The sequence below is a fragment of the Helobdella robusta genome (genome assembly GCF_000326865.2).
Source record: "Helobdella robusta unplaced genomic scaffold HELROscaffold_52, whole genome shotgun sequence".
NCBI lineage: Eukaryota > Metazoa > Annelida > Clitellata > Rhynchobdellida > Glossiphoniidae > Helobdella > Helobdella robusta.
In genome coordinates, this window is record NW_008705269.1 from 379,886 (window position 1) to 407,260 (window position 27,375).

Genomic DNA, 27,375 nt, shown 5'->3' on the forward strand with positions numbered 1-27,375 from the left:
CTGACTTCTCCAAAACTGTTTCCAATGATGATGTTAGGATTTAATATAGCTTTAGCTGATTCGGTCAGGTACATTTTTTCGCTCCTCAAGTTTGCTGCCTAATTTTATTTCTGTTCTGTTCTCGATTGTCGCGTTTTACAACAACCCTTCAAATGCCAAGTCTCTCATACGAATTATTAGGTTGACTCTCACAAAAATAAGTGCTGTTCCTCCAGTGGTTGTTCGTACTATTGCTGTTTGTTGATCCAATATTTTTTATAATATTTTTTTATATTTTTTATGTATTTAAATAAAATCGATAATTAATTCAATTTGTATTGAACATGAGTTAATTTATTTGATTATTGGCAAGTCGGAAATTTTTAACGGTCCAGAGTCGGGCCGAAGGGCCGAGTTACTCCAATACTAGAAAATGTTATTAATTTAAAAAAAATTTTATTATTTTTTTCTAAAAATTTTTTCTGATTGCATTTTTTAAGGATGAATATGTGTAGCAATAACACTGAAAATTAATGCAAATAATGTAAATAAAATTACCTTTTTCAGTAAATTTGAAACATAAAAACAAAGTAATTTTACTAAAAAACATTTACATTGACGGATTTTAAGTGATTTTTTTTATAGTGATTTTTATTTAGAGTTTTATAATGTGAAATTATAATGCAAAAGTTAAAAAATTTTTATCCGGATTCGGAGTCGGATTTTTTTGAGGGGTCAGAGTCGGATTCAAAATTTTTTGAGGAGCTGAAGTCGTATATTTTTCTCCGACACTCTGGGTAGAAGTGGCATGTTTTAAGCTGTTACTACACAATGGCCTGATTCGAATGCTATCTGTCTGAAACTCAAAGACTATCGTAAGCCATTCGTGAAAGATGCGTGCGTGTGCATACCAAAAAATTTATCGGCAGTTGAAAAAATTTCATCCAACTACGACACACTGGAACTTAGCAACTTTTCAAATTATTTTACAAAAATTTTACATTTTGAAGCAAATTTTGCCAATGTTTGTTTAAAATGAACAATAATTATGTGCTTCGTCATTTGCGTTAAACATTGTTGTTAGGCACGATTTACATAAATACAATTAGTAGTAAAAATTATGGGAATGTTAAAGTTTCTATAAAGTTTGTATAAAAATTTTTGTTCATGCTAATTTGTAACCAAAAATTAGTCTGTAATGTTAACAATAAATCGTTACTGATTTAAAACAAAGCACTTAAATTTTGAAAAAAAAATTTGTTCTCACCAATACACAATTACAAAAACTTATTATTTACCACTATCACTAATGGACAAGTCGCAGATGCAATTTTATTTAGATATAATAGCTTTTTTTAATGTCATGCATATGTTTTTGAACAACACTACTTAAAGGAATCCGGTCGAAATTTGGCCATATTTCTAAATCTGTCCCAAAAATTGCGCCGCATTTCAGATTTGTGTCGGTTATTTTTTTAAATTGTCACACCTAAGTTTGGATTTATATTCTTTTGTGCCTATCTCTACTTGTTTGCCTTTATTTGTTTCTACGCATGTGCGTACATGTACATTTATTTGTGAGAATGTATTAAAAGTAAGTATATTTTAATGTATACTTACTTAAAAAATTTATAAAAATAATACTAATAAACTTTTTGAATATTGCTAAATCAGGCAAAATCTTTACAGAAAAAACCCAAATATCAAAAAGATGGAGAGAATACTGCGAAGAGCTGTACTCAGATAAAACGACAGCAAAGATTAATGAAAAGTTAGTAGACTATCCAATTTATAACGAGCCTCCATCACTGAAGTCTGAAATTGGCTCGGGCGTGGCATGGCGTAAAGCCGCAGATTCGGACGATGTGTCTGCAGAATTATTCAAAGCTGGAGGTAAGACGGTACTTAATAAGATACACAGGATGTGTTTAGAGGTGTGGAGCACAAAAAAGTGGCCAGTGGATTGGACACAATTAGTGTTTTTAAAAATTTAAAAAAAGGTAGAAGTAGTAACTTCAAAATAGTCCCCGGTCAAGACAAATGTGTATTTTTTGCCTATTCAATATCTTGGCGGAAATGGTAATGAGAGAAACTCTGGCTGGTTTTGAAGGAAGAATAAACGTAGAAAGATGAAAAATAACAAACTTGAAATATGCAGATGACATAATACTTTTGACCACTAAAAAAGAATTACAGAACTTGGTCAACAGAGTAGAAACAGCCCACACCAAATACAGCCTAATAATTAATGATGATAAAACTAAAGTGATTCACATAAACGGAATCAAATTGAAAATTAGAACCAATGGAGTTTGGTTGAAATCAGTGCTGGGCATTACGGACAAAGCTAAATGCACCAAAGATATCAGAGGAAGGATTGGCAAAGCACAAGGGGTTTGCATGCTACACACGTTGGTATGACCAGTAGCAATTTATGGTTCGGAAGGTTGAATATTGAAAAAAGAAAATGAAAGAAAAATTGAAGCATTTGTAATAAAAGGTTTTAAAAACATAACTGAGGGGGGTATCATGGAAAGGCAGAAAAACAATTGAATGGTTTCTAAAACTGGAGTACAACGAAAATTACTGTTGTCAAAATTTTTGAAAAGAGAAAATTAAGCTACATTTGGTCACATCTTCAAGAAACACCAATGCATGGAAAAAAATATAACATAAGGAACGCTGTCCGGATCAAAGCAAAGAGGAATGCAAAAAGAAGATTGATCGATGACATAAAGAATCGGAAGAGTTGCTGAGGAAGACGCAGGACGGAGTTAACTGGAGAAAATATGTTCATGATGCAGCCTATCTTGAATCAAGGATGGTTAAAGACAAAACAACATATTAATCAATGAGCATAATGTCAAGCGAAAAAATTACGATTACAATCATCTGATTGATACGATTATCCTCATTATATCTTAACTACTTTTAAATTATATCAAACGTTAGTAAAGAAGACATCAAGCTGTGGTTAAGAAAATTGTTTTTCGAAATATGTTACAATGTATAACCACAAATGTTCAAATCAGGCTTTTTTATATACGTACGTTATAATGTACATTTGTTTTCATATATATACTGTAACTATTATATGTATTTCATATTAACAGAAATCGATAGAGTTATCAATTCATTTATTGAGCATAAGTTAATTTGTTCAATTATTGATAAGAAAGTAATATAACGAAGTTTTATGCGTTAGCTCAGCCAATAGAAGTGCTAATTCTTGCAATATTATTACGTAATAGTATGGTTTGAATGCTGTCTATCCGAAACTCAGACTATCATACGCCATTCGTATATGACGCGGTGCTTGCGTGTGCCGTGCATACAACAAACGTGTGTATGTCGTATGGTGTAGATAGTACAGTTTTTGTGACACAAATGTTAAACTCTAAATATAGAATTATATGCAAGCAGTTTTGCATATGCCATAGCTCTGGAATAAATCAAAACAAATAAAAAATTTTATGTAACAATATTTAAAGAAATCTAGAAAGAGATTTTAAGCCAAACTGTAATAGACTAAAAATAATTAATTTATTTACTTAATAAGTTTTAGATAGGGAAATATTATTGCTAAGTTTAAGGTGGGTATGACTAGTATAAGCAAGCTAATAAAGCCATAGTCACAAGTTATAGCATAAAATGTAACAGATGCACAAATTTAGCTTCGGTTCTATTCTGTAAATCTGGCTGAAACGGGTTACAGTCAAATTTGAAAAAATCAGATAATTTGGTACAGTGTTACCACGTTTTCACTAATTACACTTGATTGTTTTCAAGTTTGCTTGTTTATAAACCTTACAATAAAATTTTTGATAAGTTTTTAATTATTCTTATAACTGAATTCCTTTTAGTCTCTTCAGCCACATGTCATTTCTACATATACTATGGATAAAATTAAAATTTGATAATAATCTATCCCCAGTTTTTTTTATAAAGAACTTATACATTCAAAGCTAAGAATTATTAATATTTAGTCTAAAACTGAAAAATGTTATTATCATTTTTTTTAGTATTTATTATTGCAGCTCTGACATACGCAGAACCACTTACAATGTTACAGATATATTATCTGTATATTTTTTATTATGTTCTTTTTTTTCTTCATCTATTGATTTGAAGCAGCCATCTTCGCCACAAAGTATGTTAATCCTTTTCACACAACGTACACATGTATTTTATATGCACGCGCATATACGCTGAGTATATGATAGCCGTTGAGATGTTCGACTCAGCGAGTATTCGAACCACTGAGCCATCTCGCCGGCCAACATGCGACAACTTACGTCGTCTACCCATTTACCGACCTCGACAGGATGGACGGCTGGGTTAGCCGGGGGTCGGCTACCCGGATGAACCTGTAGAAACTGCAGGATTCGAATAGGGTCGTGGGAGCGGTAGATGGACACGCTAACCACTCGGCCACGAGACCCCAATTATACCATATATATATATATATATATATATATATATATATATATATATATATATATATATATATAATTTTTATTAGATCTTGTTTCATTTTTTAAAATTAGTTTCATCGTTTTTAAGCTTATTTAAAATTTTCCCATTTGATAACAAAGTCTAATTAAGAAAACAATAACTTTCTAAAATTACGACAAAAATTTCGAAAAAAAAGTTGCAGAAAAAAAGGTATGCAATACTTTCTAATTTCATTCTCTCTTTATCTTCTTCCACTTGTAAACATTTATATATCATATTAAGCGCTCTTTCAACAATTTGATTAGTAATATTAGATATTGTTTGTTGAACATTCATACTAGCAAGAGATAATTTAGCAGCTTTTAACTTTGTCTGTCGTTCCATCTCTTCCATGTATTGCGATAAAGTCCATCCCTGATATGAAAATACAACGTTTATCATGTGCTAAAACATTTTTAAAAAGTAACTATTTGCCTGAACAATATCGATATCAAATAATAAACTTGTAGCTATGTTGTCAAGAACATTGTCAATACGTCTCTCTTTAAGAATGACAATTTTATCAATGAAAAGCTCTAAATCATCCAACTCATTTATCATCCATTTGCAATAACCCGACAACCCCGCTGAAGTCCATGTTAATGAGCGAACTCCGTAGCCTAAGGTATATGTAACCTGTATTTATAATATATATATATATATATATATATATATATATTGTATATTAAATATATATATTTATTTATTTATATATTTATTTATTCATTCAAATCATTCCTAAACAATTCTCAGAGTATAATATACATAACATATGAAAAATTAGTTTAAAGTGTGTATCATAATAATACATATATATTTTTAATATATATATATATATAGAAAAATAAGGATAAAATTTTAGAATCTTATGAAAAATTCGTATCCATAGGTATTGCAAATCATGTATAATAAATTTATTAAGCAATTATTTTAAAGAACTGCGTTATATGTAAGTTATACAAAATTAGCTATTCTCAAAGTAAACGTTAATGTACCTATGTAATGCAAAAACTACACGAATAAATGAATTTTTAACAAGAAAAGAATTATAACAGAAACTGATAAAACTCATGTGTTACCAAAAAACCGTTACAAAAAAAAACAAATAATAAAATCATTCAATCAATCTTCGTTTTGCGTCCAGAGTCCCGGTTTCCCGAGGTAGGACGTAAAAAATAATAATAATAAATAATAAATAATTATAAAATATTAAATAATAATAAAAATAATAAAATAATTATTTACATAATTAATCTAATATATCAAGTCGAAATAGTAAACGCATTTTATGTAAATTATAAATAACTATACATTTTTATAAATAAACCACCAACTCTGTTGAAACTAGTAACAAAGAGATCATTAAAAGCTTCTGGAGGTTTTTTTCTTATTGATTTACTTCGATTCAAAATTACCTTAATAAAATTGAAACATGTCAATTGTGAACATTCTAAAACCATTTCTAAAATTACTTGTAATAAATATTTATGTCTTTTAACTTCATGTTCAGAAAACAAAAGTAATTTGGCTTTGTAAGGTACGGGAAGATTTAATTTGATCATACTGTTGGCCTCTTCAAACACTTGCAACACGACTGGATCTAAGTTAATGTGCATTTTTTCAGAATCTTCATCTTTAGCTAATGGAGAAACTTGAAGAGCTAAAATTAAAAATGTGCATGGGTTAAACGATTTAGGAATTTTTTAAGCAAAACTCTTTTATCTCTTTTTAATTTAAAATGAGAAAAATTTGTAAGTATAAATGATTTTATGTTTTTTAATGAATATTTATAATTATTACTTAATATAATACAATTATTCTATGAATTTTTTGATATTTAGGCGTTCGTCTATATTGAGATCCATTCAAACAACATTGAAAACATGGTTTGCATTTTTGTCGAATAAAAATAGGCAAACTATCTCCATCAAATTCAACTTCCCAACCACCACCCGTACCGCCATCCTCGTCTTCTTTATTTAAAAATGATGCAACCGGCGAGTCTTTGAATCAAATATTTCTTGCTGTCGGCTGTTCGTTTTATAAAATAAGAAAAATAAACTGAAACAAAAAAGATCGTACGTGAAGAAAAAAGTTTGCAATGCTGTAGAAGATGTTACGCAAAAAATCAGCCAGGCTGATTAAAAAGGATAAAAATATTTTTTAAACACCAAAAAAGTTTTGAATTGTAAACATTGTGATGGATTCAAAAATATTATGAAATAATTAAAAGTACAATTTTTTTCAAGCGACTATCGTCAAAGACAATAAATTTTAATTTTGGTTCTAACATCATGGACCCTGTTAAAAACGGCTTCATTTTTTCATGTTCCAAACATCTTGTTATTAAAAATAGAAATTTGGAAAAAAATCAGGCATTTCATCACTACCACATAAAAAAAGTAAAAACTATTGACGAGCACACAAAACAAACTGTAACTTATTTCTACAATCAACAAGGTAAGTCTGTTGCCCTGAAAAGAAAGATTTCGGCACTGTTACAGAAGGTCAGCAAAAGTGTACCATTAAAATAAAATTTAACTTGCATATATCAAAAAAATTTATTTTGAATTCGTTAAACTAAAAATTTAGTTTTTCAACTTTTTCAAACTCCGTCCATCATGGTGTATAACTTTTTCCTCGTCTGAAGCACATCGGGTGTGTATCTGTGAATATCATCAAAATAACAAACTCCAAAAAAATGAGCTTTTGAATCTTTGCTGGAATAATTAGCGTGCAATATTAGAATGTATGTTACACAGGTGTGAAAAATGCCCTGGAAAAATGAGTGTCAAAACTAAGAACATTATTTAAAGAAGCTGAAATTTCATTTGAAAACATAATCAAATTTTATCAATGGTTCCATGATAATAATTGTAGTTTATTGATTTCCGTTGGCAGTTTCATTAAAAGATTTTTACAAAAACTTAGTGAATTGTCGTGGCATTATTACATAAGCAAAGAATAATCGAAATATCTTGGTGATTCAAATGAAAATTTGAAAAATTCAGAGTGCATTCCTTTGATAAATTTCGCTAAAAATTATTCAGTGATAATACAAGATGCAATCCAGAGTTGACATTGGAGGAACATGTAAGTTACTCTTCACCCAATCGTTCTTTATTACTGAGATGATGAAAACTTGTCTGTCAAAAGTGTTTGCATGGTTAGTGACTGTCTTAATCACAATGTTTCCGCAGTTTGTTTTTTAAAAGTATTTAACTAATTATATAAAATTAGTATGATTATCACACTTTTTTTGTTATTATATATATATAATTATAAAATTAGGGTTGACACTGTTGTAAATACAATTGTTAAGAAATGTCCCATCACTGTTGATTTTGTCGAGGTGCCTATTAATTTTTTTGTAATGGTGCCTATTAATTTTTTAAAGTAATTGTTATTAACTAAGAATTGTTTGATACGAGGAAGCTCGGTTTTTATGGAAAATGTCTTGGGGACAAAAGAGCCCAAAAGACCATTGAGTGTTTTTGCTAGTTGATAGGTGGGTGTGAGGCATTGAAAAATAATAGGTTTTAGTGGATTTTTTGGTTTGAGGGCTTTGATGTTTAAACTTTTTTTATATATTTAAAAAATTTATGTTGATATATTTATATATATATATTATTTATTACTGTATTTATTAAACACCATTTTAATATGCAACCAACTTTATTTATTAATGTTTGATATTTATTCAGTCATTTATTGTGTTAACTACGTTTAACAGATATGTTATGACAATAATTTCTAATTTGTTTTACATCAGTTTCATTGATCATTATGTTTAATTTTCAGCATTAATTTTACCAATTTTAATTTAATAAATTATATATCTTAATTTATTTCACTCATATTAATTAACAATTAACATTATTCATAGTATTTCACTTTTACTTCGAAGATGGCAATCAGCCAAAACAGCGCGCTGTAAGACATCAAAAATTAATGGATTTAAGAATGAATTAAAAAATAATTTATATATTATAGTCTTAGGCATGACATAAAACTGCATCTAAGCTGCCTTGCGTGCTTTTGAGCAAAAGGCTAGGCCCACCGTTTATCACTGACGGTTGTCGTCAGGATGGGTGTCCGGATGTAAAGATTTTTCCCAAATTATTCAATGCCAACACAGAAAAACAACGGACCTTAAGTGGTCAAGGGATGCTAAAAATCCCTGGGAAGTATATAAAAGCGAAGGGATGTTGCAGAAAAATTCAGAATTGCCCCTCTTTGGTACTTAGACATGGAACGGTCAATGTTGAATCACTGACTGGCCGCAGCATGGAAATCGCAGAAATGTTCGAACGTAAAAAAATTGACATCTGCTGCCCTCAGAAAACCCGATAGAAATCGAATGGTGTCTAACAACTCAGACAATGAAAAATATAAACTATTCTGGAATGGTCAAAAGACGCCCAAAAATGGTGATGGAATTTTTGTCAAAGAACCGCTAGCCTAGAAGTATTGGATACTAAAAAGATTAACTCACGTTTCATGTGGATCAAGCTTCGCATAGAAAAGCAAACAATGATTATTTTTTCTGTTTACGCACCACAGACAGGCGAATCAGAAGAGATGAAAAATGACTTCTGGGCTGCGTTCTCTCACACCATCTCAACAAAACCAAACTCTGAAACAATCCTGATTGGAGGCGATCTCAATGGCTATGTTGAAGAGAAAACAGATGGTTTTGACAACGTACATGGCGGTTTTGGGTATGGAGAACGGAATGAAGATGGCAACCGTATCCTTGAGTTTGCTGAAAGTCACGAGTAGTGTTTACTGAACACATATTTTAGAAAGAAGCTGGAATATCTCTTAACATACAAAATTGGACCATCAGCCACGCAAATTAATTTCTTCGCTGTCAAGCAACAACACCGAAGGCTATTCAAAAATGTCAAAGTTATACCTGGCGAATCATGTGTTGCCCAACATAGACTTCTTGTGACAGACCTGGTTGTCGAACTGTCACAACATAAGTCTAAACAAATGCCTCGGAAAATCAAAGCGTGGAAGCTGAAAAGCAATATTTTATCAAGAAAAATTTCAACAGATTGTCGCCACACAGTTAGACCACTAATCGCTAGCCAATACAGATAAGAGTACATACATAACCGTTTTGATAAACGCTGCAACTACAGTTTGTGGGAAAACTGGTACAAAACGTCAGCATGAACGGGACACTTGGTGATGGAATGACGGTGTACAAAATGCAATAGCTGAAAAGAAAGTTGCATACAAGCAATGGCAAAAATCAAAGTCTGTTGATGACCATAAAATTTACCGTGAGAACAACTATGCAAGAGGTCAAGTTGCACTAGCTCGGACAGATCAGTGCAGGGAGTGGCTCACTAAAAACAAAGGTGAACAAATGAAATCTCTGTATCGTATAGCAAAGCAAGCAAAGCGTACGAAAAAAGACATAGTTGGCGCTTCATGTACCAAAAATGACAAAAATGAGATGGTTCTTGAAAAAGATGAGATCAAGCTACAATCAATCAATCAGTCTTCGTTTTGCGTCCAGAGTCCCGGTTCCCAAAGGTAGGACGTTGTTTTCTTTGTCATCAACTTTTTGTGCCAAATTAGACGATCAGTTGTTGATACAACAATTCATTTAAATTTAGAGCTTTCATGTCTTGCTCGATTGTTTGTGACCAGGACTTCTTTGGACAGCCTTTGGGACGTGTGCCAGGTACATCAAAATCTGCAAAAAAAGTTATGGCACTGTTTACACTTCGTTTGACATGACCAAACCACCGCAGACGGTGTTGCCGGCATTCGTCCTTTATATCATCTAAACCAGCACGACGCAGGATCTCGGTAGATTTGATGTGGTCTTTCAGACTAATTCGTTGCATCTATGGGAGCATTTTCATATTGGTTCGGGAAATTGTTGTTCCCGTTTGGTTGTCATTGGCCATGTTTCTGCGCTATATAACAACACCAGACGTACCACAGATTTATAAAGTCTTGATCGTAGTCACGCCGCATCAATATAGAGGCAAGAAGATGCCATTTATTCCAGGCTGCACGTATGCGTGCCCGAGCGGCAGCTTCAGCTGTTCCAGTACAATCCAGAACATTTCCTAGATATTGAAACGATGTGACTTTCTCTACCTTAATGGCTTCTAAAACAGTGCTATTTTGAATTTGTTGTTGTAGATTGATGCAAGCAGGACAAACAAAATTGGACACTTTAGATAAAGTACCAATTATTTTTGAACAACGTTTGTGACACCACTGGTTACACTGCTGACACTTGATTGAATTGTTACCTACACCAGCTTTACAAACTGAACATGGCCATCATCCAGTAGCTGTGGTTCATTGCTTTGGTTTTGCTGATGTTGTCCACAACAACAAACTCAAAACATTAATGTTTTTGAAGCCATTAAGGTAGAGAAAGTCACATCATTTCAATATCTAGGGGATGTTCTGGATTCTTTATTTCAAGAACGATTTTTATTACAACAAATGTATGTAAAAATTACAATTAATAAACAAATAAGTTGAATTTATTTCGTGATTTCAGGAATGAATTGAACTCACCGTTATGTAAAGATTCAATTGATTTAACCCAAGCGTCGTGATATACCAGTTCAAATTCAACCAAAACTTGTTGCATAATATTGTAATTGTAAACAATTTTATGCGCCATTTTCTCATTCATAACATTCGAGTAGGCCATAAAGTGATGTATAGGATTTTCCAACTTTTTACTGAGAACTCTGGCCCAACTAATTTTACCAACTACCGGTGAGGCGTTATTATGAACAGGAGGATCTAGGTAATTTGCTAAGTACACCTAAAATATAGTACATCTTATAAAGAAATTATTTAATTTTTATTATAAATTCTATTCATAAACACTGAAAAACTCGTTAATCCTCATTGCAATCTAATGTTAAAAATTGCACTTGACAATTTGTTTTTGTACGGCACCATTCCTGAAAAAATTCAGAAACGCTAGTTTTGCAGTGGACTGTTAAATAAATAAATTTTTAAACGTTTCGTGAACAATTGTTTAATTTTTTTTAGTTCTGCGGGTAGAACATTCCAAATTTGAGCTGACGATATATAAAAGTTTCTCTTATTAATCTTACTAATTAAAATTTGATAAACTAATTATTTTTGTAATTTTGAAAATTAGTTATAAATAACCCGATATTTTGAAAAAAAATATAAAATACTGACCCAAAATAAACTACTTCAATTTCATTTAAGTTGCAAATAAAAATTATTTCCATTTGATTGCCAAATGAAGGTGAATTTCGCGTAACCCTTTATTTCTTACTATTAATAATTACAAAAATACTACTAAATAATGATTGATAAATATTACCTGCTTGATATCTTCAATTTCTTTTCCGTATTGTTTAAATAAAACTTGAAATTTAGTAGTACAATCAAGCTTTGGAATGTTTAACTGTTGAAATCTTTCAAGATATTTTAGAGCCGGAAGTGTAGCTTTTATTTTAGATAAGCCATTATTCATAAAAGTGTAAAGAGAAAGCTAAAATTGAAAAATAATTAAACCATTTTAAATTAATTTCAAAATAATTATATGTAAATTACCTCTAAATCAGAAAGGACTTTGTTAAAATCATCAAAATCGTTATGAAAATCGAGTTTCCTTAATTCTAATACATCATATTGTTTCGATTTTATATTATTGAAAAGATTCTGAAACTTAATCGATATGGGATCAATGCCATCTATTAGGCAAGATTTTAAAATATCATATGTTTCCATAGAGTTTAAAACAAACAGTATCTGAAATATAATTTTATTGTTAAGTTTCAGTTGTATTACAATTATAAAACAAGTTAACCATTACTTTTACTCAAATCGAAAATATCAAAAATCGATAAGCGATTTATCACTAATCGGTTTCAGTTTGCTACATACATTCATTGAATTTTGCAAATTGAGGTACCCTTCTATTTTCTATACCATATTCTCCCATGAAATTATTATAATGATTAATTTTGGCATTCAAATCTTCGACAAAATTGATTTTTTAAATTTTTATTTCAACATCTATATACAATTTTTGTTGTCGGGGCGTGAGCAATTTATTTTAACATAGGTATTTGTTAGGTTTAAAACCTGGCATTCATATTCTTTCATTCATTTTCAAACATTCTATTTATGTCTTTCTTGCTTCATCTTCAAGTATTATTTTGATTTTTTGCATCTGAACATTAATATGTTGATATGCGGAAAAATGCATCGTATTATAATTCGGTATCTATATTATTATTTAGATAAATAGTTATTTATCAGGCTCCTTGCTCGCCAGCAGATTACTCATTTCATCGTTTTGTTCGTTGTTCAAACTCGTTGTTTCAAAATCTGTATATTTTCCTTCCTGCCAACCAGATCATATCTCAATAATATTGCCATTTGTGCAGCGCTCTATAGCGTCAAAGGCGACATAAACTTAAACTTCAAATATTAACAATAAATGCAGGGAATAAAATTTTCCATTGACAATACGAAAGTGAATCAGTAAACATTATTTAATTAGTTAATTTAATTAAATATAAAAACAATAAGTTTTAAAAGCAATTAAATTATAATAGAAAGAAGGATTTTTTAATTTTTATAATTTGAAATCATAAATAAATGATAGAAAATTATTAAAGTTTTAAAAACATATGAACCTTGTCTAATCTTCTACAAAAGGCTTCAAATTTTCCGAAAATACATTGTTCAGAAAAATCAAAATGGATACCTGTCATGGATAAATAAATAATAATCAATTTAGTGGATATTGAATGTGTCTTATCAAAATAATTTTTAGTAAACATACAAAACTTAAGACTCACATTAAATAAAAAAATAAAAATAATGACAAATAAAAACATTTTTTGTTTCTGGATAGAAAGCATGATTTTTTAGTTTTTTTAAATTTAATGCAAATGAAAAATAACTGTGGTCTTCAAAAATATTTAGATTTCGCGAATAGAACAAAGTATGAAATTGTAAGGTTTGTCCTAAGCATAACGTTAAAAGCTGTGGTGACGCAGTAAATGCATTGTAACACATTGTAAAAGTCACTTAAATGTGTGATTATGGCCCTTTAAATTACTTCCATTATTCACTGGCCTATGCTTAAATGCAAAAATCTCTAAAGCTCAATTCTACTTAATATTTATTAGGGCCTTTAAATGATATATTTAAAAAAATGGTCCAAAAAGAAGAAGTTCAATGAGTTTTGTGCGGAATGGCGACTTACTTTTTATGAAAAAAGCCACAAAAACATTATAAAAGTAATTAATGTGTAGCACCTTAATGTCATTTTTAATATCACAATCAATCAAAAAATTTAAAAAGTCTTGTCTTGTTTATATATTTTCCCGTCTTAAATGTAAAAAAATATTTAAAAAAAGTTTTCATCAATTCCTAAATAATGACCTATACAACAAAGTAAAAAAAGCAAAAAGAACTCTTTAAAATTATTTGATGATTGTTACTTTTATGTATTTAAAAACCATTTTAAAGTAATTTCCAGCTAAAAAACATGTTGTAAAATTGTCGCAAGCAAGGTTTTAAATAATTTTTAATCAATTTTATTAAAATATTTTGGATCAATTTTGAGTGTGTGTGTTATCGTGGGCAATAATGAAATACGCAACAAAAAGCTTCTTACAAACATACATGAGAATAATAAACTTCAACTTCAAACTACAAATTTCAATCATACTGAAGAATAATTTTATAAAACTGTCACTTGCACGTGTGTGTAATAAGTTGAAATTGGTTCAAAAAAATTTAAAACAAATTGCATACAAACGTAAGATGCTTATAGAAATAGCAAAAAATCAAATTAAAAGCATTTTTTTACACTAACAAATGTTGGTAAAATATATATATCACCTCCAGGTACTCGAGCCATTTTATCTTTTGTGTATTTATAAGCTTCTCTGAACGCATCTTTTAAATTCACGCAATCAGCTATCTTACAAATTACTTCTTTTCGAGACTGTTCCCAAACTCTTTCCCGGCCGTGATTCGTTAAATGTACTTTGCAGGCTATTAACATCTGATTAGTTATCTAAAATTTAAAAATAAAATTAACATTTAGTTTTGTTTAAGTTAAAATAATCCAAAAACACAAGAGCTTTAATAAAATTTCCAAACGATTTTAAAACTTAACTATCTAAATATATAATTTTTGCCAATGATATTCGTTTGTTTAAAACGGTGTAGTCGGTAAGTATAATATATATATATATATATATATATATATATATATATATATATATATATATATATATTAAGGTGAGTCGAAATGTAAAAAATATTAAGTTGGAGATCCTGTACATGTCTAAAAAGTTGCTTTTTGATGTACTCGTTTGAAAAAACCTCACTTTTTATTTTATGGACAGTGTCTACAGGTCCCAACTCTGACTAGAAAGACTACATAAATACCCAATGTTAGTGTAATGTATTGCAATGTATTACAAATTAAAAAGAATGTAAACTGTAACGAATCAATGTTAAACAGCAACAATACAAAATTGTTTAACCTAACTGTTAATAAAATCCTTCTTGCTGTCTATTTTTGGTATCTCTAATCTGGATTTCTTACTCTGTAACACCATGCCATGACGGGACTTTCTCCCATAAACTTTACAGCTGGCAGCGCTAACGTCTTTAATTGTTCTCTCTACTGCCTGTGAATGACATGGAACATCGGGCAGTAGTATTGGATGTGTGTAAGTAAGTTGATCATTTGAAAGGTGTGATAGCATCGGAAGAGATAGCATTACTCTGGTCTCAGTCAATCATGTTAATGAACGATGTCGCAGCCAGATTTAATGTTATATCCTTCTTATCAAAGACGCGAACCGGTATGTTACTATTAGTCTGCTTCTCTCTTGCTCTTATTATTTGTGCTACTGAAAAACGACGAATTTCCATATCACTATCACTAACTGCAGCTAAGAGAATGTTTTCAGCATGCGCAAAGTAGCAGTTATTTTTGAGAACAGGACGAACCACAGCCTGATCTAAGGCATCAAGTTCCCGAAACAACTGAACTAAGTAAAAGAAGTTTTTAGCACCATTTCGGCAAGAAGAATTTGATTTAATTTTGAACCAAGAGGGTCCGTAAAAGTTCAAAATGAAATGCGTTACTCTTCTGAGAGGTTCAGATGCCACTTCTCTAGACATGTAGAGACGCAAAATCCTGTTGGCTTTCGTTAACCATCGAGCATGACTTATATTTCCAGGTAAACTCTTCTCGAGGAAATCAATATCTGTAGAAGCCTGACGTCCACGCTGTACTGCTAGACATGCTTTTCAAAAACTACAGTTAGTCTGTGCTAAGATCCTTCTTGACAGCTTCATCACAATCAGTCACCTTACCAGTAATTGGCAAATAATTAACGACAGGCAATTCATTTGGATCATATTCTAGAGCTGAGCTAATTGTACCTGTCGATGTGGTTGGTCCTGTAGTTCGAGCAAAATCCACGCCTGCCAAAAACCTTCTAAATTGCAGCTCGTTACAGTGTGGAAGGCATACCAACCACTGTAATGGTCTACCTAAATTCTCCTCCAGTTAAATGAAGTGATTTATCTACAGTCTAGACTATAGCCTACTCTAGTATACATCTATATTAGCCTACTTGAATTTTACTATTGATCTATTATTGCAAAGAAGAAAATAAAATTACAAAATAATACATTAGATATTTTGCTTGTTTCTAAAAAATCCAGCACATGGTTTGTTGTTAATGTTGGTGACGTCACATGCAAATAACGTTATAAAATTTACTCCATTTCTTTTTTAGCACTTGTAGTTAGGTGCTAAGCCATTTGCCAATGCATTTTAGTCAATGATTTATAGTTGGTACGTATTTAGATTGTACCAAGGAAATGGTTAAAATACACCAAATAAGGTGAGACTTTAATCAAAAGTTGGGACCCCTAAACGTTTCATAAAAAATCTTTAAATATTATTTTCATACTGTACTGATGCCAAGACAACTTTTTGTTCATGTACAGGAAAGATAAAAAAATTCGACCCACCCTAATATAATTATATATATATAATATATATATATATATATATATATATATATATATAGTTTGGAACGAGGCCTTCGTTGATGCATATTTCATTAAATTTGTATGCCCACTATGCGTTCAAAAAATTTTTGATAAGCACTTCAACACCACGTAGTTTTTTGAATTCGTATTTATTTAAATCATCCATGAAATTTGTCAGCTGACAGCGCTGTTTCGGCTATTTAGCCATCATCGGAGCTGTGAATAATATTAAAATATTAAAATCATTAAAATGAGATAAATTAGGAAGATATAAAATAATATTAAGATGAAATTAAATTATATATTGAATGTTGATAACAATAGTTTAATAATGTAACGTACCTATAAAATATGGTTAAACATAAAATTGAAAAATAGTAACAAAATTATTTTGTTGTTGTTTGGTGATAGGGTAAGTGATAGTTGGGATCTGACTAATATTTAGGAGAAGGAAATTATTCTCCTGGTGGGGCTTTATGTTTTCGTATAAATAGCCCGGTGAGTATTCGCCAGTAAGTGTATAAATAGGGTCTTCAGGGTTATTGTTATTAATTTTCTAATTATTTTGTTGATTTTAATTCTGATTTAGGGTCTTTTTTATTTTTTTTTTAAATTTTGTGCGGTGGTTTGAGATTTCACCCAACTTGGCGTAATATTCATTCTTGTCCAGCATTACAAATAGGTTGGACTTGTTCGCTCGTCGAACAACAATGTCTTCATTCTCTTTTAGCTGCTCTGCAGCTTCTCAGCTCATCCGTCTTTGCTTTGAAAATTTCCTTGATGCTTTTTGGCTTCAGCTTAAAGCTCGATGGCTATGGAAAAATTTATGTGTACTTTTCAATTTTATTCAGCATCAGAGATATCAGTTTGTTTATCTCTAGTTTTTTCTATCTTGTTCGGTTTTTTCATAAAGTGATAATTAATTCCCAAGTTGAAAAACTCTTTTTGCTTCTCAGTGAGAGTGTGATGGCTTAAGTTGACAAATTTCTTTTCTAGTATGTTGTTATTGCCTTGTTTACTCAGTGATGTTAGTTTTTTATGTACTTGCAATTTGATTGATTGTTGGAATTGTGGAATTGATTGTTGGAATGATGTAATGAATTCTTTTAGTGCTTAGTTAATGTTTGTTCGTTGGCTGAGCAGCGATTGCACAGTCTATTTTGTTCAGTTATTTATGAGGTTATTTGATTAACTAGAGTATTATTAGCTTCTAACTCACGAGAAAGATGCAAAAATCGTTTTTGACTTTCTTGCTCGAGAGTTAAGTTACCTCAGTTGGCCGTAGATATTTTTGTAAAGGCTGGAAGGAGGCCATAATTGATGCAATATTTGATCAAATTTACCGAAAGTTTACTTTTGTGAAAGTTTACGATTGTTTTTTAATATTTATTAACAGTCAAGTTTATGATGTTGCAAATATATTAGTGATGGTTCGATGTCAAAATATCAATTCGATTTCGATTATTGAAATTATATCGAAATCGGAACGAACTTTCGATAATCGTACCATCCCTGAAATATATATTGGCGGCGGAATTATCAAATAAAAACAAAATACTGTATGTAAAGTGTGTCAGAAATGAGAAAGTAGTTTTTTGAATCACGATTTGCTAATTTTTGCTTAAACTTGAAAAAATGCCACTTGAATTCGTGTATAGTGAAAAAGGAAAAAGAAAATTAATTGACTCAGGTCACTTGTTCGTAAAAGATGCGGCTATGGAAGAAAAAACTTTCTGGAAATGTGATCAATATCAAAATGTTGTATGTCGGGCACGTTTGCATACTCGTAATGACGAAATTGTAGAGAGAGTCGGTGAACATAACCACGCAGGAAATGCTGCTCGGGTCGAAGTTATTAAGACTGTGAATCAAATGAAAAATGATGCTAGAGAAACGCAGGATGTTCCTCAACGAATTATCACCAATTCTTTTATTGGCCTTTCACGGGCGGCATCTGGCCAAATGCAAAATATTTCCACACTTAAAAAGACTATTCGAAATACCAGGCGTCTTGCTGATCATGCACCATCGAATCTAAATTCTTTGATGAACTTAGTCCTCCCTAATGACTATCAAATTACACACAATGATGGTCAATTACTTATGTTTGATAGTAACGATGGTCCTAACCGAATTCTCATTTTTTCAACTCAGCGTAATATGCAGCTTCGTTCATACTCTGAAAATTGGTACGCTGATGGAACTTTCAAAATTTGCTCCACTTGTTTCATCAATTTAACACTCTTCATGGAATCTGCAACGATCGCGTTATTCCTGCTGTTTTTGTTTTATTGCCATCGAAAACGGAAGAAACATACAATCGGCTATTCCAACAGCTTATAAATTTGTAACCCAATTTAGCTCCAACCTCAATTACAACTAAATTTGAAACAGCCACTATTAACGCTTTTAATAATGAATTTCCCGAATCACAACAAAAAGGATGCTTTTTCCATTTTGGTCAATGCCTGTGGCGAAACGTTCAAGCAAATGGCCTTCAACATAGGTTCAACACATCTCAAATAAATCCCGTTTTTTCAAAAATTTGAAATCTTTTGTATAAAAAGCAAGTTAATTGTTCTCATGTTTATCAATATGCATTTTATAATTTTATTATTAATATTATAATTATTAATTATGCGCTTTTTCTTAAAAGTATGAAAATGATCCGGAATTCGCCCTCAAAATACGAATGATTTTGTCGTTAACTTTTGTTCACCCAAATGACATTATAGAAAGTTTTGAACAACTTATCGGAGGATATCTCTTCAATATCTAGAGATTGTTCTGGATTGTACTGGAACAGCTGAAGCTGCCGTTCGAGCACGCATACGTGCAGCCCGGAATAAATGGCATCTCCTTGCCTCTATATTGATGCGGTGTGACATCCCACTACCACTACGATCAAGACTTTATAAATCTGTGATACATCCGGTGTTGTTATATGGTGCAGAAACATAGCCAAGAACAACCAAACTGGAACAACAACTTCAACGAACCGACATGAAAATGCTCCGATGGAAGCAACGAATTAGTCTGAAAGACCACATCAAATCTACTGAAATTCTGCTTCGTGCAGGTTTAGATGATATAAAGGACGAATGCCGGCAATACCGTCTGCGGTGGTTTGGTCATGTCAAACGAAGTGGAAACAGTGCCATAACTTTTCTTGCAGATGTTGAAGTACCAGGCACACGTCCCAAAGGTCGTCCAAAAAAGTCCTGGTCACAAACAATCGAACAAGACATGAAAGCTCTAAATTTAAATGAATTGTTGTATCAACAACTGATCGTCTAATTTGGCGCAAAAATTTATGGCAAAGAAAACAACTTCCTACCTCGGGAAACTGGGTCTCTGGACGCTAAACGAAAATTGATTGATTGATAGAAGTGCAAGAAAAGATAATAGTTCTTGTCCCATCGTTGACCGCAGATAAATTTTTATGAATTTCAGTTTTGAAAAAAATCGTTTACCTTCACAACTTGTTCCAAAAATTGACAGATAAATTCGAAAAGCAATATTAATATTTGGAAAACTTGTAACCAGCTTATTCTCTATTTAGGCCTTTAACATTTCGGTAACAGATTTTGTGTCGACGAACATTCTGGAAAACAAAAGAAACTCATCAGCAAATGCCTCTTCCAAATCTGATGAATATATCTTAATTAATTCTTAATTTTAATGAGCTGTTTGTATCTATGACTTTAACATTGTTATTTATTATCTTTTTTATTATTTTTTCATCCGTTTTTTATGATGAGAACATACTACTTTTATAATAAATTTTGATGTTTTTTATATTGTTGTTATTGTCACTTGTATTTTCATTGTTAAATCGTTGTTCTTTGCGGTGAATTATTTTCTTTACTTGTGATAATCTGTATCCATTATTAATTTGGAGATTGGTTACACGTTGGAGTTCTTTTTCGCTATCTATCCAAGAAACGTCAGAATGATTTACGATCAACCGTTAAAAAAATCGAAAAGTTAAATTGGAAATTAACCAACGCCGAACATGCTGTAATTTTTATCAAAAATTGCATTTATATATATATATATAAACTAGCATTGGAAATAGTAACAAAGAAGAATATGATGCTATCGATAAAGAAACGGAGACCAAAGAAGATGACCAGCCAATAAAGAAACCTGACACCTAATTTCCATCTAAGTTCATTTTGACATAGTCAATTTCCATCTAAGTTCATTTTGACAAAGTCAATATTTCCCTATATAAACATCAAAAAGCACTGATGATGATTCATTCGGAATCGAAATATGGCCTTATAGCAGCTTATTTGCGGAAAATAAGTTTATTTTGAATTTTTATAAACTTTTATAAACGTTCACCAAAAAACTTTAGTGAAAAAATTTGAAAAAACGAACTACAAACATATTAACGCCAAACATTCGGTAGAATTTATAAAATATTGTAAATATATATATATATATATATATATATATATATATGTGTGTGTGTGTGTGTATGTGTGTGTGTGTGTGTGTGTGTGTGTGTGTGTGTGTGTGTGTGTTGGTAATAGACCATAATTTTTACAATATTCTATAAATTCTAGAATTTGAAGAATATTGTAAATATATATATATATATATATATAATTTGGCATGAGGTTCTCAGATAAATATGTTCAGTTGAAGGTTACACCCCATTTTGCAAAATTGGGTGTAAACTTCAACCAATTTTAATGACATTTATATATATATATATATATATATAATATATTTTGTTTACTAATTTCAATGAACCTTTGCGTTTTTATTTCGTTACTTTTATTTTATTTTAATATATTAAAAAATACAACTAATTAACTATTAATAGAATTTATTTAAAATATATTGCACTGATGATGACTTTACGTCGAAATAGATCTATATGCATAATTTTAATAATAATATAAAAAATAAACGATTATAAAAATGGGATCTTGCTTGATTAATTTTAACAATTAAAATCATAATGGATTATAAAATGGATTTCAACATTTTGAATAGACTTAATTGTAAAGAACTAGTTCAAAATATTAGAAAATCAACCATAAAACTTGTTAATGCTGAATCGTCGGTGGATTTTTTGAACAACTGTATAGAACTTGGTCTTCTTCCTAATTTTACCAAACTAACCTCGACCAGCCGATCAAGCTTAACTACCGACCAAGAACGTGAGCAACGCCTACTACATCTTAATCGGTAGTTAGATAATAAACGACATATTGTGAACGATATTACAACTAATTTAAACAATTTGAATCACAATTTTAACAACCTACAAATAACCAATGATGATAAAATACCTATTGAAACATGGTTACAACAAACAGCAACTTCACAACGACACCGCGTCAAACTTCGTACCAACAATAAACTTATAAACCTTTTAAAAGCAAGCAACAACGAGGATAATAACCGTTTCATCAACCTTAGTACCCATAATCTAACTCAACAACAAATAGATTTTCTAAACTTGGGCCTAAATTGCCACTACATCAACAAACCGCGAAATATTGACAAACAGATAGAGGTAGATAAACTAATGGAAAATATTTTACAGTTACAACAAAAACACAAAATAATTGTCAACCTATCAATTGCTATACATCTTCAATCCGAATCGAAAAAACAACGTGGTGTGTTTAACAGCAAAATTTTAACAAACAGCATGAAAGTAGCTGCTAAAGAGATTAGAAATAATAAAGATATAATAGTTCGTCGTGCTGATAAATCCTCAATGTACGTCATTTTAAATAAAACAGACTATCTTGATAAATTAAGTAGTCTTGTCAATGATGTTTCAAAATTCCAAGCGATGGATTCTGACCCCACCCCTAAATTAAAAACCGATCTTAATAATATTATTCGAAAAATAAATAAGTAACTACCTGATGATGAAAAACTATCAATACTTATAGGAGAATACAAACCTGGTTATTTGTATGGAAACGTCAAAACACACAAACCTAACAATCCTCTAAGACCCATAATCAGTCAGATACCTACCGTCACTTATCCAATCGCCAAATTTTTAAACAAAATTCTTACTCCGTACATACGTGATGACTACAACGTCAAATCATCTAAAGAATTTATCCAAATTTTAAACAACAACAATTCATCTGACTACATTGCCTCTCTTGATGTTGAATCGTTGTTCACCAATGTGCCAGTCAAAGAAACTATTGACATTATCATCAAAACTGTTTATTCCTCACATATGACTCCATTAAAAATTCCTAAAAATCTATTAAAAAATATGTTAAAAATATGTACAATGCAGGCACCATCCTTCAGTCCTACAGGCCAATTGTATCAACAGATCGATGGAATAGCCATGGGATCGCCACTGGGTGTCCTATTTGCCAATTTTTATGTAGGATATTTAGAAAGCGAAACTTTCAAAAAACATCCGGAACTTAAACCACATATCTATATACGTTACGTAGACGACATTTTTATCTCATATAGCAATCCAGACTATGTTCAACAACTCTTAATGATCTTCAACCAGTCAAAAATTAATTTCACAATAGAACACGAAGCCAATAGATCTCTACCATTCCTTGATGTTCTTGTTAAACATGACAACCATAATTTTACAACTTCTGTTTACATAAAAAATACCAATAAAGGCATCTGCTTAAATGGAATAAGTGAGTGCACTGAAGATTATAAAATCAGCACAATTAGATCATTCATCAATCGCGCATTTACACACTCGACAACAGTTGAACATGCTCAATCGGAAATCAAACGTGTCACTAAATTACTTGTTAACAATAACTACGACCTAAATCAGATTGAAAAAGTCATTATTCAGGTTAACAATAAATTCAATAACAATAACAACAACAATAACAACAATGATAGAAACAACAACATCAACGGCATCTGTAATAACCCTGAAAATAATAGCAACGAAAATAACAATGTCGACACCCATAACAACAACACTAATAATGACAATAATAACAACAAAAAGAAGGATATTATACTGTACTACCGTAATTTCATGTCTTCCTCTTATAAAATCGATGAATTGATAATGAAGAATATAATAAAAAATAATATAATTCCTACAGATCCTAATGATAAAATCAAACTAAGGATTTTTTATAAAAACACTAAAACATCAAACCTCATCTTAATAAATAATTGCACACCACGTGTTGAATCACAACTGAAACGTAGCCATGTCATATATAAATTTTCCTGTCCAGTTGACGATTGTATGCGTCTAAAATCATCATATATCGGCATGACTACCACGGATTTATCACGGAGATTGACGATGCATAAGAGAGAAGGTGCCATTAAAACCCATCTCCTTGACAAACACAACACAACAATCACCAGAGGTATACTAAATGACAACACAACCATCATCTATAGTACCCAACAATATCAAAATCTTAAACTCGCTGAAGCCATTCTAATAGAAATGCAAAAACCTACATTGAACAACCAATAACAAATTAAAGCAACTCTCCCTACGCATAGATTAATTAACAACGTCAACATTGTTGCCAATAATTTTAACGTCATCGATAATAATAATAATAATAATAATAATGATAACGATAACGATAATAACAATAATAACAATAATAACAATAATAATAATAATAATAATAATAATGATAATAATAAAAATAATAATAATAATTAATAATAATAATAATAATAATAGAAACGATATTCTAATTAATTTCGCGCTTCAAATTTGTGATGTTGTTGGTTGCCATCTTGACAACGGCCACGTAGCATGAACAATCGTATAATTTCAAATATTTTGTTTACTAATTTCAATGAACCTTTGCGTTTTTATTTCGTTACTTTTATTTTATTTTAATATATTAAAAAATACAACTAATTAACTATTAATAGAATTTATTTAAAATATATTGCACTGATGATGACTTTACGTCGAAATAGATCTATATGCATAATTTTAATAATAATATAAAAAATAAACGATTATAAAAATGGGATCTTGCTTGATTAATTTTAACAATTAAAATCATAATCGATTATAAAATGGATTTCAACATTTTGAATAGACTTAATTGTAAAGAACTAGTTCAAAATATTAGAAAATCAACCATAAAACTTGTTAATGCTGAATCGTCGGTGGATTTTTTGAACAACTGTATAGAACTTGGTCTTCTTCCTAATTTTACCAAACTAACCTCGACCAGCCGATCAAGCTTAACTACCGACCAAGAACGTGAGCAACGCCTACTACATCTTAATCGGTAGTTAGATAATAAACGACATATTGTGAACGATATTACAACTAATTTAAACAATTTGAATCACAATTTTAACAACCTACAAATAACCAATGATGATAAAATACCTATTGAAACATGGTTACAACAAACAGCAACTTCACAACGACACCGCGTCAAACTTCGTACCAACAATAAACTTATAAACCTTTTAAAAGCAAGCAACAACGAGGATAATAACCGTTTCATCAACCTTAGTACCCATAATCTAACTCAACAACAAATAGATTTTCTAAACTTGGGCCTAAATTGCCACTACATCAACAAACCGCGAAATATTGACAAACAGATAGAGGTAGATAAACTAATGGAAAATATTTTACAGTTACAACAAAAACACAAAATAATTGTCAACCTATCAATTGCTATACATCTTCAATCCGAATCGAAAAAACAACGTGGTGTGTTTAACAGCAAAATTTTAACAAACAGCATGAAAGTAGCTGCTAAAGAGATTAGAAATAATAAAGATATAATAGTTCGTCGTGCTGATAAATCCTCAATGTACGTCATTTTAAATAAAACAGACTATCTTGATAAATTAAGTAGTCTTGTCAATGATGTTTCAAAATTCCAAGCGATGGATTCTGACCCCACCCCTAAATTAAAAACCGATCTTAATAATATTATTCGAAAAATAAATAAGTAACTACCTGATGATGAAAAACTATCAATACTTATAGGAGAATACAAACCTGGTTATTTGTATGGAAACGTCAAAACACACAAACCTAACAATCCTCTAAGACCCATAATCAGTCAGATACCTACCGTCACTTATCCAATCGCCAAATTTTTAAACAAAATTCTTACTCCGTACATACGTGATGACTACAACGTCAAATCATCTAAAGAATTTATCCAAATTTTAAACAACAACAATTCATCTGACTACATTGCCTCTCTTGATGTTGAATCGTTGTTCACCAATGTGCCAGTCAAAGAAACTATTGACATTATCATCAAAACTGTTTATTCCTCACATATGACTCCATTAAAAATTCCTAAAAATCTATTAAAAAATATGTTAAAAATATGTACAATGCAGGCACCATCCTTCAGTCCTACAGGCCAATTGTATCAACAGATCGATGGAATAGCCATGGGATCGCCACTGGGTGTCCTATTTGCCAATTTTTATGTAGGATATTTAGAAAGCGAAACTTTCAAAAAACATCCGGAACTTAAACCACATATCTATATACGTTACGTAGACGACATTTTTATCTCATATAGCAATCCAGACTATGTTCAACAACTCTTAATGATCTTCAACCAGTCAAAAATTAATTTCACAATAGAACACGAAGCCAATAGATCTCTACCATTCCTTGATGTTCTTGTTAAACATGACAACCATAATTTTACAACTTCTGTTTACATAAAAAATACCAATAAAGGCATCTGCTTAAATGGAATAAGTGAGTGCACTGAAGATTATAAAATCAGCACAATTAGATCATTCATCAATCGCGCATTTACACACTCGACAACAGTTGAACATGCTCAATCGGAAATCAAACGTGTCACTAAATTACTTGTTAACAATAACTACGACCTAAATCAGATTGAAAAAGTCATTATTCAGGTTAACAATAAATTCAATAACAATAACAACAACAATAACAACAATGATAGAAACAACAACATCAACGGCATCTGTAATAACCCTGAAAATAATAGCAACGAAAATAACAATGTCGACACCCATAACAACAACACTAATAATGACAATAATAACAACAAAAAGAAGGATATTATACTGTACTACCGTAATTTCATGTCTTCCTCTTATAAAATCGATGAATTGATAATGAAGAATATAATAAAAAATAATATAATTCCTACAGATCCTAATGATAAAATCAAACTAAGGATTTTTTATAAAAACACTAAAACATCAAACCTCATCTTAATAAATAATTGCACACCACGTGTTGAATCACAACTGAAACGTAGCCATGTCATATATAAATTTTCCTGTCCAGTTGACGATTGTATGCGTCTAAAATCATCATATATCGGCATGACTACCACGGATTTATCACGGAGATTGACGATGCATAAGAGAGAAGGTGCCATTAAAACCCATCTCCTTGACAAACACAACACAACAATCACCAGAGGTATACTAAATGACAACACAACCATCATCTATAGTACCCAACAATATCAAAATCTTAAACTCGCTGAAGCCATTCTAATAGAAATGCAAAAACCTACATTGAACAACCAATAACAAATTAAAGCAACTCTCCCTACGCATAGATTAATTAACAACGTCAACATTGTTGCCAATAATTTTAACGTCATCGATAATAATAATAATAATAATAATAATACTTTTAATAACAATGATGACGACGACAACAACAATACAAACAACGATAGCAACAACAACAGCAACAATAAAAAGAACAACAACTACAACAACAACAATAATAATGGTAATGATGATGATGATGATGATAATAATAATAATAATAATAATAATAATAATAATAATAATAATAATAATAATAATAATGAT

At 30.8% G+C, this 27,375-nt stretch overlaps 3 protein-coding genes across 3 annotated transcripts in view; 1 reads left to right on the plus strand and 2 right to left on the minus strand.

The window, feature by feature from the left end:
• Positions 1 to 660: 660 nt before the first annotated feature.
• Positions 661 to 2,400, plus strand: HELRODRAFT_179099 (hypothetical protein; the record flags this gene model as incomplete). Its single annotated transcript, XM_009027953.1, has 3 exons — positions 661 to 713; positions 1,691 to 1,872; positions 2,138 to 2,400. 3 exons carry the CDS (start codon positions 661 to 663, stop codon positions 2,398 to 2,400), a joined length of 498 nt encoding a protein of 165 aa, XP_009026201.1.
• A 2,478-nt stretch (positions 2,401 to 4,878) lies between these two features.
• Positions 4,879 to 11,239, minus strand: HELRODRAFT_86479 (hypothetical protein; the record flags this gene model as incomplete). Its single annotated transcript, XM_009027925.1, has 4 exons — positions 4,879 to 5,109; positions 5,808 to 5,888; positions 5,946 to 6,133; positions 11,032 to 11,239. Coding segments are annotated over 4 exons (708 nt in total), but the record flags the coding sequence as incomplete, so codon positions are not given.
• A 3,075-nt stretch (positions 11,240 to 14,314) lies between these two features.
• Positions 14,315 to 27,375, minus strand: part of HELRODRAFT_86567 (hypothetical protein) — a gene marked incomplete at both ends in the record, with an annotated part of 18,844 nt that continues 5,783 nt past the window's right edge. The window contains one exon of the mRNA XM_009027935.1: positions 14,315 to 14,542. Coding sequence (XP_009026183.1) covers positions 14,315 to 14,542 — 228 coding nt within the window. The remainder of the gene's footprint in view (positions 14,543 to 27,375) is intronic.